At 36.3% G+C, this 16,179-nt stretch overlaps 1 protein-coding gene across 1 annotated transcript in view; it reads right to left on the reverse strand.

Moving 5' to 3' along the window:
• Positions 1–16,179, reverse strand: part of CAPZA2 (capping actin protein of muscle Z-line subunit alpha 2) — a 61,772-nt gene that overhangs the window by 23,006 nt on the left and 22,587 nt on the right. The window contains exons 2-3 of the mRNA XM_046020648.1: positions 3,645–3,708; positions 2,126–2,177 (exon numbers count right to left, since the gene is read on the reverse strand). Coding sequence (XP_045876604.1) covers positions 2,126–2,177; positions 3,645–3,708 — 116 coding nt within the window. The remainder of the gene's footprint in view (positions 1–2,125; positions 2,178–3,644; positions 3,709–16,179) is intronic.

The following is a 16,179-nucleotide window of genomic DNA, read 5'->3' on the forward strand; positions in this document are numbered from 1 at the left end:
CATATCTCTTGAAATGTGGACAACTGTTCCCAAAATGTTTCATAATAAAAGAGAAATGTAGATCACGTTCTAATTTCTTTTTAGAACAAATCCAATTTATTTAATTTAAATGTAAAAACCATCATCAGAAATAAGTATTTCTTTGGACAAATAAAAATTCAATACTTTAATCTTAATACTTTTGAGTCAAATGTATGGCTATTTTATACCACTTATGTAATTACGAATATTTTCTTTGACCTTCATTAAACTTTATTCTGCTGAGGAAAAACTCTTGTTCTTTCAACAAGTCAAGTTTCTCACTTTCTTAACTGATAACAAAAACCCCCCACTATTCGTGCACCTGTATGAAACAACCCACACATTTATTTACCACAAAGAACAGAGGAAAAGTACTTTTTAAGTACTGTTGTTAGAAGCTGTAAACATGCCATATGCTATTATAAAGAAAATTAATTTTACTTGAATATACAAATGATTTAAATAAGGTTTAAAGAACTAAGGAGTAAGTAACCATTTACTTAGAAGTTAATCACTAAAGTCAAAGACACAGAGCACACTGATTTCTATAAAGTATTTTAATAATAAAATTAATAGGAATGGAAGCAACCCATATGTCCATTGATAGATAAACAAACAAAATGTGGTATATAAATAATCCAGTATTAGAAGAGAAATTCTGACATGTGCTACAACATGGATGAACCCTGAAGACATTATGCTTAGGAGAATAAACCAGTACAAAATGACAAAATAATGTATGATTCCACGATTATGAGACACCTAATGAAGTCAAATTCATAGAAATAGAAAACGGAATGGTAGTCAAGAGAAGCAGAGGAAAGTGGAGAATGAGAAATTATTGTTTAATGGGTATGGAGTTTTAGTTTGGGGAAAATAAAAAAAGTTCCAGAAATGGATGGTGGTGATAGTTACACAATGTGAATGCACTTAATGCCAAAGACTTATATGCTTAAAAATAATTAAAATGGTAAATTTTATATTATGTACATTTTCTCACAGTGAAAGTAGTATATAGGATGAAACAGGTGAAGAGGATTAAGAATACATTCATTGTGATGAGTACTAATGTACAGAACTGCTGAATCACTGTATCGTACACCTGAAACTAATAGAACACTATTTGTTAATTATACAGGAATAAGTAACAAATAAGTAATAGTTGCTAATAAAAAATAACAGGATTTAAATCAGAAGCAAAATCAGATATGCCTAGAAGTATGTTGAACCTCTACCTTCATTACCGTTAAGTGTAAAGGACAGATCTGATAAAGCCTTGAAACATTATAAAAACAGAATAAGACCAAATTTCCCCCATTGTTCAGGACTTCACATATCGGGCAGAATATCAGGATGAGAAAAGGTGCCTGGATGGATACTAAACACTCTTTGCAACACATCTAAAAATCTATTTATTTCTTCATTTTCCAACAAGTAATGGAACTCGTTAGCCTAACATGAGTCCCCACCTTACTTGAGGTGGGAATAGAGAAGAAAAAATCAATTATTTTTTTAAAACTTAACACAGTTGTGGCAAGTCATGATTGTGGTCACTGGTCCAAAGATTATGTATAAGATTTACAACTGCCTAGTTATTTGAAGAGCTCACAAATCCAATAAATATTTATTTACTGAATATGTGTCAGGTACTATATCAGGTATCTGTGAAAGAATAAAACTCCTAATCCTTGAAAATCTATTAGGGTCAAACACTTAACAAAAAGTAAAACCTGAATAAAAAAGCAACCACAGTTTCAAAAATCAAAGTTTCCAGATAATTTTATCCAACCTTGCAAATGCCAAAATGTAGTACTGAATATATAAGCCACTGCCAAATACTCAATGAATAGAGAATTTCATGTCGTAATTGTGAACCTACGTCTGTGATAAAAAATCTCTTTTAGTTGAGTACACACATATAACACACACATATATATAAACCTCATCAAAAATATTTCTCTTCCAGCTAAGTATATACATATAATCTATATATTTAAACTTGATGTGCAAATATCTGTTTCAGGGACTAGTGCTTAAAAACCACCTTTAAGACATTTTTTTCTCATCATGTCACTAGTTATTTAATATAATATATAATACTTACTGAGCTGCTCCTTCCCTGAGAAGATTATCATTATTAAGCAGTAACCGAACATCTGTAAAACAAGTATCGTGTTTTCTGTATTATTATTTTATATTATTATTTTTATATGCTTGAAATTTCTATGTAATGAATGCAGCTTACTTTGGTCATATTTTAACAATCCTCACTCTTCCCCCACCCCCCCAAAATGTAAGCAAGATCAAAATTTTATTCTGATAGCAAAAATAACCACAAAAACACACCATGGTATTATTTTCTAAAGCTATTGGTGAGGAACAGGAGAGGGCATTAATAGAAATATAAATCTCCCCAGCGATCCAAAAGTTCACTTTACACTACTTGGCTTTTACCTGTTTTTTTGCTAACTGAATGGAATCCAAGGAGATTTTTCACTTTTACCAAGTGGTAACTGTCTCTCCACTTTATGCCATTTTGACTTATGAAAGATTTCACAGAATGCTCTATTTTCAGACAGCAGGGAAAACCTGCACATGTTATTTTGTACCTTATTAATTAATAGCCAATGCAGGCAGACTGTAATGTATTTCCAAGGAATTAAAGTGGAGATAAAATAGATCGTCTGATGTGAGCCTAGTCTGACAACACCAGCATGAGTTTCAAATGAATTTGTTTCATCCAAAAAGGGTTTAAGCAAGAAACAGCTTGTGAACAGAGCTCAGATGTAGACATTTCTGTCCTCAGCTCATGTTCAAACAAGAGATGAATGCATCTAGTTCCATATGGATACCTGCTTTATTTGATTTACTTTGATTATTGATTCTTAATTCTAATTTTAGACTCAATTATTTTGTAGACATTTGCTTACTCACCATTAAAACATAACTCTCTCTGCCTGCCCCTCTGCCTACTTGTGATCTCTCTCTGTCAAATAAATAAAATATTTTTAAAAAAATTTATTTATTTATTTGACAGAGAGATACAGCAAAAGAAGGAACACAAAACAGGGGGAGTGAGAGAGGGATAAGCAGACTTCCCGTTGAGCAGAGAGCCTGATTCGGGGCTCCCTCCAAGGACCCTGGGATCATGACCTGAGCTGAAGGCAGATGCCTAACAATGAGCCACCCAGGTGCCCCAATATAAATTAGTTTTTACATGTTCTCTCCTCTTCTGAATATGTTGAAAACAACGTCCGCCCCACCTTTTTTTTTTTTTTTGGTTGTTCGTATTATTCTAAGCTTTTCTTTAAAAGGAATAAAAAAATGCATTCACAATTCCAAAAATGTCTAAAATTTAAATTCTGTCTTTAAAAAAATTTAATGTTATTCTTTAAGGTGGCTACCTTATTCAAACATAATTATCATATATATCATAAATATATTCTAGTCATTGTAAAATCCATATTGACAAAAATTTTCACTATTATTCAGACAGTACAGATTTTTCTACTTACCCCCCCTATACACACACTTGTCTTAGTTCTTCTGGTTATGTAATTTTTTCTTTTAAAAAGAGGAGTGCTTGATATGTCAAGCCTTAGTGCTATGAATTAAACACTCACCATTAAACACCTCATTAAATTCTCCAGGAGGGGCATGAATAATGAATTTTGCTGCTATACGCACCTAAAATAGAAATGAAGATATAAATGTTCCATTGCATAGGCCTCTGCTAAAATAATCAAAAATACATTCAAAATTATACTACTTCAAACTCTATTGAAAATGGCTTATAGATTTTTTCAAAGATAGTGACACTTCTTCAAACACCTTAAGTTTATTACTGTTTCAATCATTTATTATAATCACAATGTATAGGGTGAATGCAGATAAAATACACATTTAACACATTTAAGGATTCAAAGCTACCTACATATAAACATTTTCTTTTTTTTTTTTTAAAGATTTATTTATTTATTTGACAGAGAGAGATCACAAGTAGGCAGAGAGGCAGGCAGAGAGAGGGGAAGGAAGCAGGCTCCCTGCTGAGCAGAGAGCCCGATGCGGGGCTAGATCCCAGGACCCTGAGATCATGACCTGAGCTGAAGGCAGCGGCTTAACCACTGAGCCACCCAGGCGCCCCATATAAACATTTTCTTATAAGTAAATTCTTTTAAACTAAAATGGAAAAAATATCAATCAAGAAAATTTGTATGTGTGAAGAAATAAGATGTATTTACATATAATAAAGAAAATAGATGTACTATATTTGTTTCTTTAAAATCACAAATTAGTGAAAAATGTATAAAAGAAGGGGAAGAAATGTCTAAATTCAAAATGTTTTAACAGGAGACCTGACTTAGGAAATTTTAGTTCAAAAATACATGAGAGAGAATATATCAACAGGCATATTGACAGGCATATTTTAAGAGAATAAAGGCCATGCCTGATTAAGAGATCAATCACTAATGAAAATAAGAGAGCTTAAATGGCATGCCCAACATTCTAGTTTAATGAAGTCTTGAATTCATCTATAACAGTCTTCCAATCAACTTCTGACTATCCCAGCAACTTCTAAGTTGTGGCAGATTCCCCAAAAGGGCTGTCCCCCAGCAAGCAGCAGCAGCAACACCAGCACCAGAAGCAATCTCATCAGAAAGTCAGTCATGGGCCCCACCCTGACTGGATGAGACTCTAAAAACAAGGCCCAAGAAATACTATTTAGACAAGCTTTCCAGGTGATTTTTTTTTTTTTTAAAGATTTTATTTATTTACTTGACAGAGAAAGAGAGACAGCAAGAGACAGAACATAAGCATGGGAAGTGGGAGAGGGAAGAGTAGGCTTCCCGCAGAGCAGGGAGCCCAACGCGGGACTTGATCCCAGGCCCCTGGGATCATGACCTGAGCCAAAGGCAGACACTTAACGACTGAGACACCCAGGAGTCCCTCCAGGTGATTTTTTAAAAAATATTTTATTTATTTATTTGACAGAGACACAGCAAGAGAGGGAACACAGCAGGGGGAATGAGAGAGGGAGAAGCAGGCTTCCTGTGGAGCAGGGAGCATGATGCAGGGCCCAGTCCCAGGACCCTGGGATCATGCCCTGAGCAGGATGCTTAACAACTGAGCCACCCAGGCACCCCAGGTGATTTTTTTTTTTTTAAGATTTTATTTATTTGACAGAGAGACAGATCACAAGCGGACAGAGAGGCAGGCGGGGGGGGGGGGGGGGTGGGGGGGGGACAGGCTCCCTGCTGAGCAAAGAGCCTGATGCGGGGCTCGATCCCAGGATCCTGGGATCATGACTTGAGCTGAAGGCAGAGGCTTAACCCACTGAGCCGCCCAGGTGCCCCTCTAGGTGATTTTTTAATACACATTCATGTATTTGCTGAATTCAATATTGCCAAGGAACTACCCTTGACAAAAACAATTACTTTCATATTTCCCACTTTATTAGCACTGTCATTGTTCTGATGTGGAAACTAAAAATAATGGGAAAAAAAAGGAAATAGTTATACATGTTTGTGTACAGATGTGTACATGTGCATGTATCTAAGCACACATATAATTTTCAGAGGAGACAAATGAAAAAGGTTATCAATGGCTAGAAAGATGTTCCTAGTTAGAGGCCACATATGTGACAAGGCCTTAAAAAGGTAGAAAATGTCAATTTAAAACAAAAAAGGAAAGACTTCGTAGTCTGGAACACTAAAAAGTTTGAAGTAAAATCTATAACTGTTATGGGATACCACTGAGAGGTAACAATGATAAAATTATTTTTTTAAATAGGATTACTTAAATTAGTGCTTACCAAGCACTCTATATGAATTGTGTCATTTATTCTTCACAACAACCTTATGAGGTAGTTCCTATTATATCTGCATTTTTTTTAATAAGGTAACTGAAGCAGAAGTTAAGTAACTAGGTCTGATTCCTGAATCTACACTTTTATTCACTACCCTATACTGCTCCTTAGATTTAAATAGTTTTGGTAGAATGGGTACAATCCTCCCACCAAAAGATGAACATGTAGCCACCAAACAACAGCCTTGATATAAACCTTTTTTTAGTGTTTAAAATGTCAATAGCAATAACATAAAAGAAACAGAAAATTCCTTGAAAGAAACAACAACTAAAGTTCACTCAAGAAGAAACAGATGGGGGCACCTTGGTGGCTCAATCAGTTAAGCGTCTGCCTTCAGCTCAGGTCATGATCCAGGGCCCCGGGACTGAGCCCAACATCAGGGTCCCTGCTCGGGTGAGAGCCTGCTTCTCCCTCTCCTTCTGTCTGTCACGCCCCCTGCTTGTGAGCCCGCGCGCGCTCTCTCTCGGTCAAATAAATAAATAAATAAATAATCTAAAAAAAAAGAAGAAGAAGAAATAGATAACTTGTATACTCCTAGATCTATTAAATAAACAGAATTTGTTGTTAAAAGCCTTACAACAAATAAAATTCCATGTTTTCTTTTTTTTTTTTAAAGATTTTATTTATTTATTTGACAGAGAGAGATCACAAGTAGGCAGAGAGGCAGGCAGAGAGAGAGAGAGGAGGAAGCAGGCTCCCCGCTTGAGCAGAGAGCCTGACGTGGGGCTCGATCCCAGGACCCTGGGATCATGACCTGAGCCGAAGGCAGAGGCTTTAACCCACTGAGCCACCCAGGCGACCCTCCATGTTTTCTTATACCAAACCTCTAAGGAGGAATTAATACTAACTCTACACAAATTATTCTGGAAAACCGAGGAGAACACTGTCCAACTCATTTTTAAAACAATGGTGTCATCCTATAACAACGACTTAAATATTTCAAGAAACACAACTCACAACAAACGTATCTCTCATAAACACAGATGCAAAAATCCTCAATAAAATAATACAAAATTGAATCTAGGACTATAAAGAAAGGATAACACATCATGACCAAGTGTAGTTTATTCTGGAAATGTAAAGCTGTCTCAATACTGAAAACCAATGATAGCAATTCAAAATATCGACTGATTAAATATGAAAAACCATAGATCATTTCAAAAGATGCAAAAAATTTATTTTGATAACATTCAATAACCAATCATCCACAAAAATTCAGCAAACTTAGAAGAAAATGTCCTTAATCTGATTACTGGTATCTACAAAAAAACCTACAAGCTAACATCACCATTAATGGTCAAAGACTGAATGCTTTCCCTGTAAAATCAGAAACGAGACAAGATTCTCACCAACATACTAGCCAATAGGATCCAACAGTTCATTAAAAGATTATTCGCCACAACCAAGTGGGATTTATTCCTGGGCTGCATGGTTGGTTCAACATCCGCAAATCAATCAATGTGATACAATATATTAAGAAAACAAATTAACAAGAACCATATGATACTCTCAACAGATGCAGAAAAAGCAATTTGACAAAGTACAGCTTCCTTTCTTGGGTTAAAACTCTTCACAGTGTAGGATACAAGGTACACACCTCAAGATCCTAAAAGCCATCTATGAAAGACCCACAGAGAATATCATTCTCGATAGGGAAAAACTGAGAGCTTTTCCACCTAGGGGGGATGAATGTAACCAAAGGAATAAATATAAATGTAACCAAAGTGGCAAAGAACTTGTACTCAGAAAACTATAGAATATTCAAGAAAGAAACTAAAAAAGACAAAGAAACGGAAAACCATTCCACGCTCATGGATTGGAAGAACAAATATTGGGAAAATGTCTAGGCTACCTAGAGCAATCTACACATTTAATGCAATCCCTATCAAAATACATCAACTTGGGGCGCCTGGGTGGCTCAGTGGGTTAAGCCAATGCCTTCGGCTCAGGTCATGGTCTCAGGGTCCTGGGATCAAGCCCCACTTTGGACTCTCTGCTCGGCAGGGAGCCTGCTTCCCTCTCTGTCTCTGCCTGTCTTCTCTGCCTACTTGTGATCTCTCTCTCTGTGTCAAATAAATAAATAAAATCTTTTAAAAAATTACCATTAACTTTTTTTCTAAGAAATGGAATAAATAAACCTAAAATTTGCATGGAACCAGAAAAGACCCCAATTAACCAGAGGAATGTTGAAAAAGAAAAAGAAATGTTGAAAAAGAAAACAAAAGCTAGTGGCATCACAATTCTGGACTTCAAGCTCTATTACAAAGCTGTAATCAAGACAGTATGGTACTGGCAAAAAAAAAAAAAAGAAAGAAAGAAAGAAAGAAAAAACAGGCACAGATCAGTGGAACAGAATAGAGAGCCGAGAAATGGACTCTCAACTCTATGGTGAACTAATTCTCAATAAAGCAGGAAAGAATGTCCAATGGAAAAAAGACAGTTTCTTCAACAAATGGTGTTAGGAAAATTGCACAGCCATATACAGAAGAATGAAACTGGACCATTTCCTTATACCACACACAAAAATAGACTCAAAATGGATGAAAGACCTCAATATGAGACAAGAATCCATCCAAATCCTTGAGGTTAAATACAGGAAACACCCTCTTCAACCTTTAGCCGCAGCAATTTCTTCCTAGACTATCACCAAAAGCAAGGGGAAGCAAGGCAAAAATGAACTATTAGGACTTCATCAAGATTAAAAGCTCGTGCACAGCAAAGGAATAGCCAACAAAACCAAATGACAACAGAGAGAACGGAAGGAGATATTTGAAAATGACATATCAGATAAAGGGCTAGTGTCCAAAATCTATAAAGAACTTCTCAAACTCAACACCCAAAGAACAAATAATCCAATCAAGAAATGGGCAGAAAACAGGAACAGACATTTCTCTAGAGAAGACATACAAATGGCCAATAGACACATGAAAAATGCTCAACTTCACTCGACATTAGGGAAATACAAATCAAAACCTCAATGAGATACCACCCCACACCAGTCAGAATGGCTAAAATTTTTAAGTCAGGAAATGACAGATGTTGGTGAGGATGTGGAGAAAGGGGAACCCTCCTATGCTGTTGGTGGGAATGGAAGCTGGTGCAGTCACTCTGGAAAACAGTATGGAGGTTCCTCAAAAAGTTGAAAATAGAGCGACCCTACAACCCAGCAACTGCACTACACTTTGTATTCACCCCCAAAGATACAAATGTAGTGATCCAAAGGGGCACGTGCTCCCCAATGTTTATAGCAGCAATGTACACAAGAACCAAACTGTGGAAGGAGCCTAGATGTCCATCAACAGATGAATGGATAAAGAAGATGGGGTACACACACACACACACACACACACACACACACACACACGGGAATATTATGCAGCCATCAAAAATGAAATCTTTCCATTTGCAACAACGTGGATGGAACTAGAGGGTATTTTGCTAAGCAAAATAAGTCAATCAGAGAAAGGCAATTATCATATGGTCTCACTGGTAAGTGGAATTTGATAAATAAGGCAGAGGATCATAGGGGAAAAGAGGAAAAAATGAAACAAGACAAAACCAGAGAGGGAGACAAACCATAAGAGACTCAATCTCAGGAAACTGAGGGCTGCTGGAGTGGAGGCAGGTGGGAGGGATGGGATGGCTGGGTGATGGACAGTGGGGAGGGTATTTGCTGTGGGGAGTGCTGTGTAAGACTGATGAATCACAGATTTGTACCCCTGAATCAAATAGTACATTATATGCTAAGAAAAAAAAAAGAAATGAGAAAAGAATGTTTGTTCCTACTACTACTATTCAACATCATATTGTCTTACTGCAGTAAGAAAGATATTTCATAAATGAAATACAACTTTCTACTTGCAGACAACATGACTGCTTATAATGAAAAATCCCAAGGAATCTGAAAAATAATAATTTATGTGTAAATCTAAGACATGTACAGGACTAGTGTGCTGAAAACTACACAAAATACTGATGAAAGAAATCAAAGAAGAGCTAAATAAATGGAGAGATATGTTATGTTCATAGACTGGAAGACTCAATAACATGAAGATGACAATTTTTCCCAAACTATTCTGTAGATTCAAGGGAGGTACAATCAAAATCAAAACAGAATTTTTCTGATATACAACAAGCTGATTCTAACACTGTTGTTTTCTATATTATTACTTTTCTATGTATAAAGAAAGTAAAGAATGTGGATAATTTTGGCCATATATTAAGACCCCCTCTCCCCAAACATAGGCAAGATGAAAAAGTCACTGTGCTGACCAAAATAACCACAAACACATACACATGGCATTAAAATAAATTCTGGTTAGGAACTGAGAGAACGAAATATGTTATTTTACATCCTTAATAGTAAATGCAAAGTAGTAAAGACAAACAAACAAGAATAGCTAAAACCATTTTTAAAAAGAACAAAACTGTAGAATTCATGCCACCTGATTTTAAGACTTATTACTGAATCTGAACTAAGAGTACAAAAACATACCCATATATATGGCCAAATGATTTTCCATAAAGGTACAAAGGCAACTCAATGGAGAAAGGGTATCTTTTTAACAAAGGATATTCAAACAAATAGATATCCATGAGCAAAACCATAAATACCAAACTAAACCTCACTTTTTTTTTTTTTTTTTTTTTATTTGACAGAGAGAAATCACAAGTAGGCAGAGAGGCAGGCAGAGAGAGAGGGAGAAGCAGGCTCCCCGTGGAGCAGAGAGCCCGATGTGGGGCTCGATCCCAGGATCCTGGGATCATGACCTGAGCCGAAGGCAGAGGCTTTAACCCACTGAGCCACCCAGGTGCCCCTAAACCTCACATCTTATTAAAAAAAAATTACATCAGAATGGATCACAGCTCTAAATGTAAAGCATGGAACTTAAAAAATTTTAAAAGAAAAGAAGAAAATCTTCATAACGTGGGGTTAGGCAAAAAAATCTTAGACATATTAAACCATGATCCATTAAAAAAAAGACTGATAAACTGGACTTCATTGAAATTAAAACCTTTTGCTCTGTTAAAGACACTGTTAGGAGAACGAAGAGACAAGCTACAAACTAGAGAAAATACTAGCAAATCGCATATCTGACAAAGGACTTCTATCCAGAATATAAACATTCGAAAGTCAAAATCGTAAGCAAAATACTTGGGACACTTCAGTGGATAGGATATACTGAAGACAAATGCACAAAAGGATGTGCAACATCATTAATCATTAGGGAAATGAATGCTGAAATCATGAAACACTACTACGTACCTAACAGAATGGCTAAAATAAAAAAGAGATTGATAATACCAAACACTGCTGAGGATGCAGAATTGGAACTCTAATACATGGCTGTGGCAACCCAAAATGGTACCAACCAGTTTGGAAAACAGTTTGGCAATTTCTTAAAGTTAAGCACGTACCACCAAAAATCTTACTTCCAGGTAGCTACCCTAGAGAAACGCAAAACAATGTCCACACAAAAATCTATTCACTGGGACACCAGGGTGGCTCAGTCAGTTGAGCATATAACTCATGATCTCAGGGACATGGGATGGAGTCCCACGTAGGATTCTGCACAGGCACTCACACACCTATGTGCATGTGCTTTCAAAAAAAAGTGGGGGAGCACTTAACGTGGCTCAGTTGGGTAAGCCTCTGCCTTTGGCTCAGGTCATGATCCCAGAGTTCTGGGACGGAGACCCACAGATTAGGCTCCCCATTCATCTTCCTCTCCCTCTGCTCCTCCCAACCCCACAAATACTCAAAACTGGAAACAACCCATAACCCAAATGTCCATAAATGGTGAATGTATAAATAAAAGATGGTGTTTCTACATAATGGAATATTACTATGTATTTTATGCATTTTCAAAATTACTTTCTTCTAAATGTTTTAAATTACTACTAAAATCAAAAGCCAAAATATAAAAAATAATTTTAAACAGGCAAGGGCAGAGTAGGATATGGAAGCAAGGCGTGTTAAACATACATTAGATTCTTATGATTACGTAAATGTCTTAACTTCTCAATTTCATTCATCATACCTCTGTCCCTGCGACTGAGGTAAGGAGTTGTTAGCATTTAAAACAGTCTTAATCATTACAGACAACAAATAAAACTGGTAACTTGCTGATGAATTTACCAATTACTTCTTTCAAAAACATTTAGAATTTTAAGGTAATTGGCTTTTTTATAAATATAAAAATATTTACATAAATATTTTTATTTATTTATTTGAGAGAGAGCGAGCATGTGCAAGCATGGTAGAGTGGGGAAGGGAGGAAGAGGAGAGGGAGAGGGAGAAGCAGGCTCCCAGCTGAGTAGGGAGCCTGACACAGACAGGGCTCTATCCCAGGAACCTTGGACAATGACCTGAGCTGAAGGCAGAGACTTAACTGACCACCCAGGTACCCTGAGGTAATTGTTTCTACAGTCCTATGACTTAGAAACCTGACAAAATTAAAGTACTAATAGCAAGCAGTATATATATTTATATTTAGTGATAAAATTAGCTAAGGTGTTGAGCTTTAAAATTGCTGGTTGTTTGAAAAAAAAAAAAAGAAAGAAAGAAAAAAGCATATACCATTTAGAAGTTTAGTTCTATCTGGAGTTTTCACCAAGAAAGCAAAAATGACCTAAATGTTTTTCCTATAGATTTACTGGCCCTTGTTATTGCTAAATGTATGCATTTAGAATAAAGTAAGCAAAAACAGTTAACACCATTGCTCATAAGACCCAGAGTGAATGGTGGGTCAAAAGAAGTACCATTAAGGAAAAGAGGTCATAGGAGCTGTCTGTGAACCCAAAACACAACCTTGGATTATACCAGCTATGCCTGGATATTGTAATCTGGTCTTTGTGAATTTCACTAAGAAAAATGAGGGTTTTTTGAAAATTTTCAGGCATTAAAGGAAAGGAAGTGTATCCGCCGCAGTAAATGCTTAATTGTCTTCTAAGAAACTGTTTAATCATGAGGGTATTTTCTAAGCACTGCTATAGACCCAATGTTCTCCTACACCCATCCTTCCTAGCCAACTTTTTTGTTCTCTTAAAAACTATTTATTCTATCCCACTTCTAAATCTAAGAAAAATGATCATACAATAAGACATCCCAAGAGTAGAATGAATTTCTGAAAATAATCAAAAACGTATTTTCTTGAAGTTTTTCTTATATACATGGAGCTATATTCTATTTACCCCCTTGGAATAGTACAGCTTTTCTGGAAGACCCCAGTGAATTATGAGATACATTCCTAGACCCTCTGCTATATCTTCTGCATTACCCAGCATCCTCCTCTATGTGTTATTCAGTATCAAGTCCTTCTAAACCAGAATCAGATTCAGGAAGAGTTATTTTATTGTTATTTCTTTTTAGGGGAGGGTAGAGGGACAGGAGAGAGAGAATCCTAATCAGATTCAGGAAAGAGTTATTTTACCCTTTCTTCCTTCCTTCCTCCCTTTTCTTGAGGTGGGCGGAAGAGGGAGAGGAGAAAGAGAATCTTAAAAGCCCAGCATGGGGCTTGAACCTAGGACCCTGAGTCATGATCTGGGCAGAAATCAAGAGTTGGATGCTTAACTGATTGAGCCACCCAGGTGCCCCGCCCCAATTTTTTTTAGAGAATGCAAGAGGGGGGAGGGGCATAGAGAGAGGAGAGAGAACCTACTGTATTTCTCAACCGCAATTCTAGATTGGGGTGAGGTGTGGCTAGATGGGAGATTAACTCTATCCCTGTTGGTCACTGACAACTTCATAACAACTTCTGGCATACTTCATAACAATTGCACCAAGAAGTGTAGTTTAAAAAACTTAATCTATTAGTGTATAACTTAATGTACTGACCTGAGCTAAAAGCTGAAGAGCTATATTTTTCCTTTTCTTTCTCTTGGATCCAAATAATATTGTGTAAAATATGCAAAAAGATAAACATAACATAAAAAGCATATTTCATTCTTTTGTGCTTCTGGTAAAAGAGCAGATACCACATGTGACTATAAAGTTACTTATATAGAAGATAAAGTAATGAATTCAAAACAATATCCAAAATGTTAGTAAATATTAATCCTAAAAACAAAAACAAAACAAAAAACACTTCTGCCTATCAACTGAGATAACATGAAAGTATCAAACTTTATTTTGGTACAGTTTTTCTTACGGGCTTTGTTTTTTTTTTCCCAAGATTTATTTATTTATTTGGGGGGGGGGGCAGAGAGTGCACACTCAGTGGAACCTCAAGCAGGTGCAGAGCCCAAAGTGGAGGCTCAATCACAGGACTCTGAGATCACGACATGAGCTGAAACCATGAGTCAAACGCTTAACCAACTGCACCACCCAGGAGCTCCTCTTTCTTCCTTTAAAAGAAATTCCACAATTCAAACAACAAATTAAGTAATGATAGTAATGGGTAGTAACTCATGGAATAAAATAAGAATCCACGAGTCCAGACTGACACAAAGAAATGAATAAACAAGAGAAAGCTCTTCATTAGAGTAGAATTTCAACTAATGAGTGTAGAAGGAATGACTGAATTAGAAAATCACCTTGAGGACCACCACAGTAATTGCTGTATGCAAAACCCATCAAGGGATGCTACAATTTATGGATAAAACTATGATAAAGTGACCACAAGAAATATACATGGTCTGAAAAGTATCTTTCCAAATAATTATAAAGGGTAAATAGTAATTTTACACTGAAGAAACATGGCAACACACTACTTTTACCAAATGATCAAAGTTGTAAATAACAGAAAAAACAGCCATCATATGCCTCTTAATAGGATATACTGAGGACCCAACATCACTTACAGCCAAAAAATCACAGGCTGAATCTAATCATAAGGAAACATCAAACCAAAATTGAGGTGCAATCTACAAAATTACTAGTCTGGACTCTTCAAAGGTGTTAAGACCATAAAGACAAACAATGTTGAGAAGCTGTTCCAGATTAAAGACTTTACAACAGGGGCGCCTGGGTGGCTCAGTGGGTTAAAGCCTCTGCCTTCAGCTCAGGTTCTGATCGCAGGGTCCTAGGATCAAGCACCTTGTTGGGCTCTCTGCTCAGCGGGGAGCCTGCTTCCCTTCCTCTCTCTGCCTGCCTCTACCTATTTGTGATCTCTGTCTGTCAAATAAATAAATAAAATCTTAAAAAAAAAAAAGACTTTACAATAAAAATCAGTATGATCCTGGATTGGATCCTGGACCAGCAATTGGTGAAACAGGAATAGGGTCTGCTGATTAGAAAATAGTACTGTATACCAATGTTTAATTTCTTGATTTTGATAACTGCACTGTGGTTAGGCAACAGAAAGCCCTAAACAGCAACAGACTTAAGAGTAGGAAAAAAGGGGCGCCTGGGTGGCTCAGTGGGTTGGAGCCTCTGCCTTCGGCTCAGGTCATGATCTCAGGGTCCTGGGATCGAGCCCCGCATTGGGCTCTCTGCTCCGTAGGGAGCCTGCTTCCTCCTCTCTCTCTGCCTGCCTCTCTGCCTGCTTGTGATTTCTCTCTGTCAAATAAATAAAATATTAAAAAAAAAAAAAAGAGTAGGAAAAAAAAAGTTCTCCTCTACTGAGGCAATGGGGATTTTCTCCTACATATTTTTTATAATTTTAATATTTTGCTTTTTGCATTTAGATCTTTACTCCACACGGGATGGGTTTTTGGGTATAATATGGGATAGAGATACATTTTTTTCATTACACTGTCATAAGGATAAATAAAACAACCTAATACTACTTGTTCAAATGTATATCTTTTCCCAGTGAACCAAAACAAGACAAACTGAAAAAAATGTATCTTACATATTCACAATATTTAAAAAATGTGAGCTACTTCTTTATTTCAGTCACAGATATGAAACACATGTTATACACTTTAATAAAATCAAAGTCCTTCTAAAATGTGCCTGATGAATTTAGCAGTCATCCTTCAGGTAGCAATTGAAAAATGTAATTTCCTCAAGGAACTTCTGAGTATTCAATAATATCAAAAGGCAAGAGGAAGAGATACTGTCCGACTATTATGGAGGCCCTGGCTAACATTAAGAAAATATCATGTAAGTAATGTAAAATTATATTAATATTCTATTTCTTCTCACAAACAACTTATTTTGTTTTAAAGACATCCAACGGTTATCTCTGCAAGTGATGAATAATTCATTTTCATACATAAAAATTCTAGTATGGTTATTTAGGCATTGCTGTAATTCACAATGAGCCACTGTGTCCTTAAAATCAAATTAAACAATTTGGGGTTAAATAGAGGATTCTAATTACTTGCGTTCTAATTAAGATACGACC

Source organism: Meles meles, chromosome 10 (genome assembly GCF_922984935.1).
Source record: "Meles meles chromosome 10, mMelMel3.1 paternal haplotype, whole genome shotgun sequence".
NCBI lineage: Eukaryota > Metazoa > Chordata > Mammalia > Carnivora > Mustelidae > Meles > Meles meles.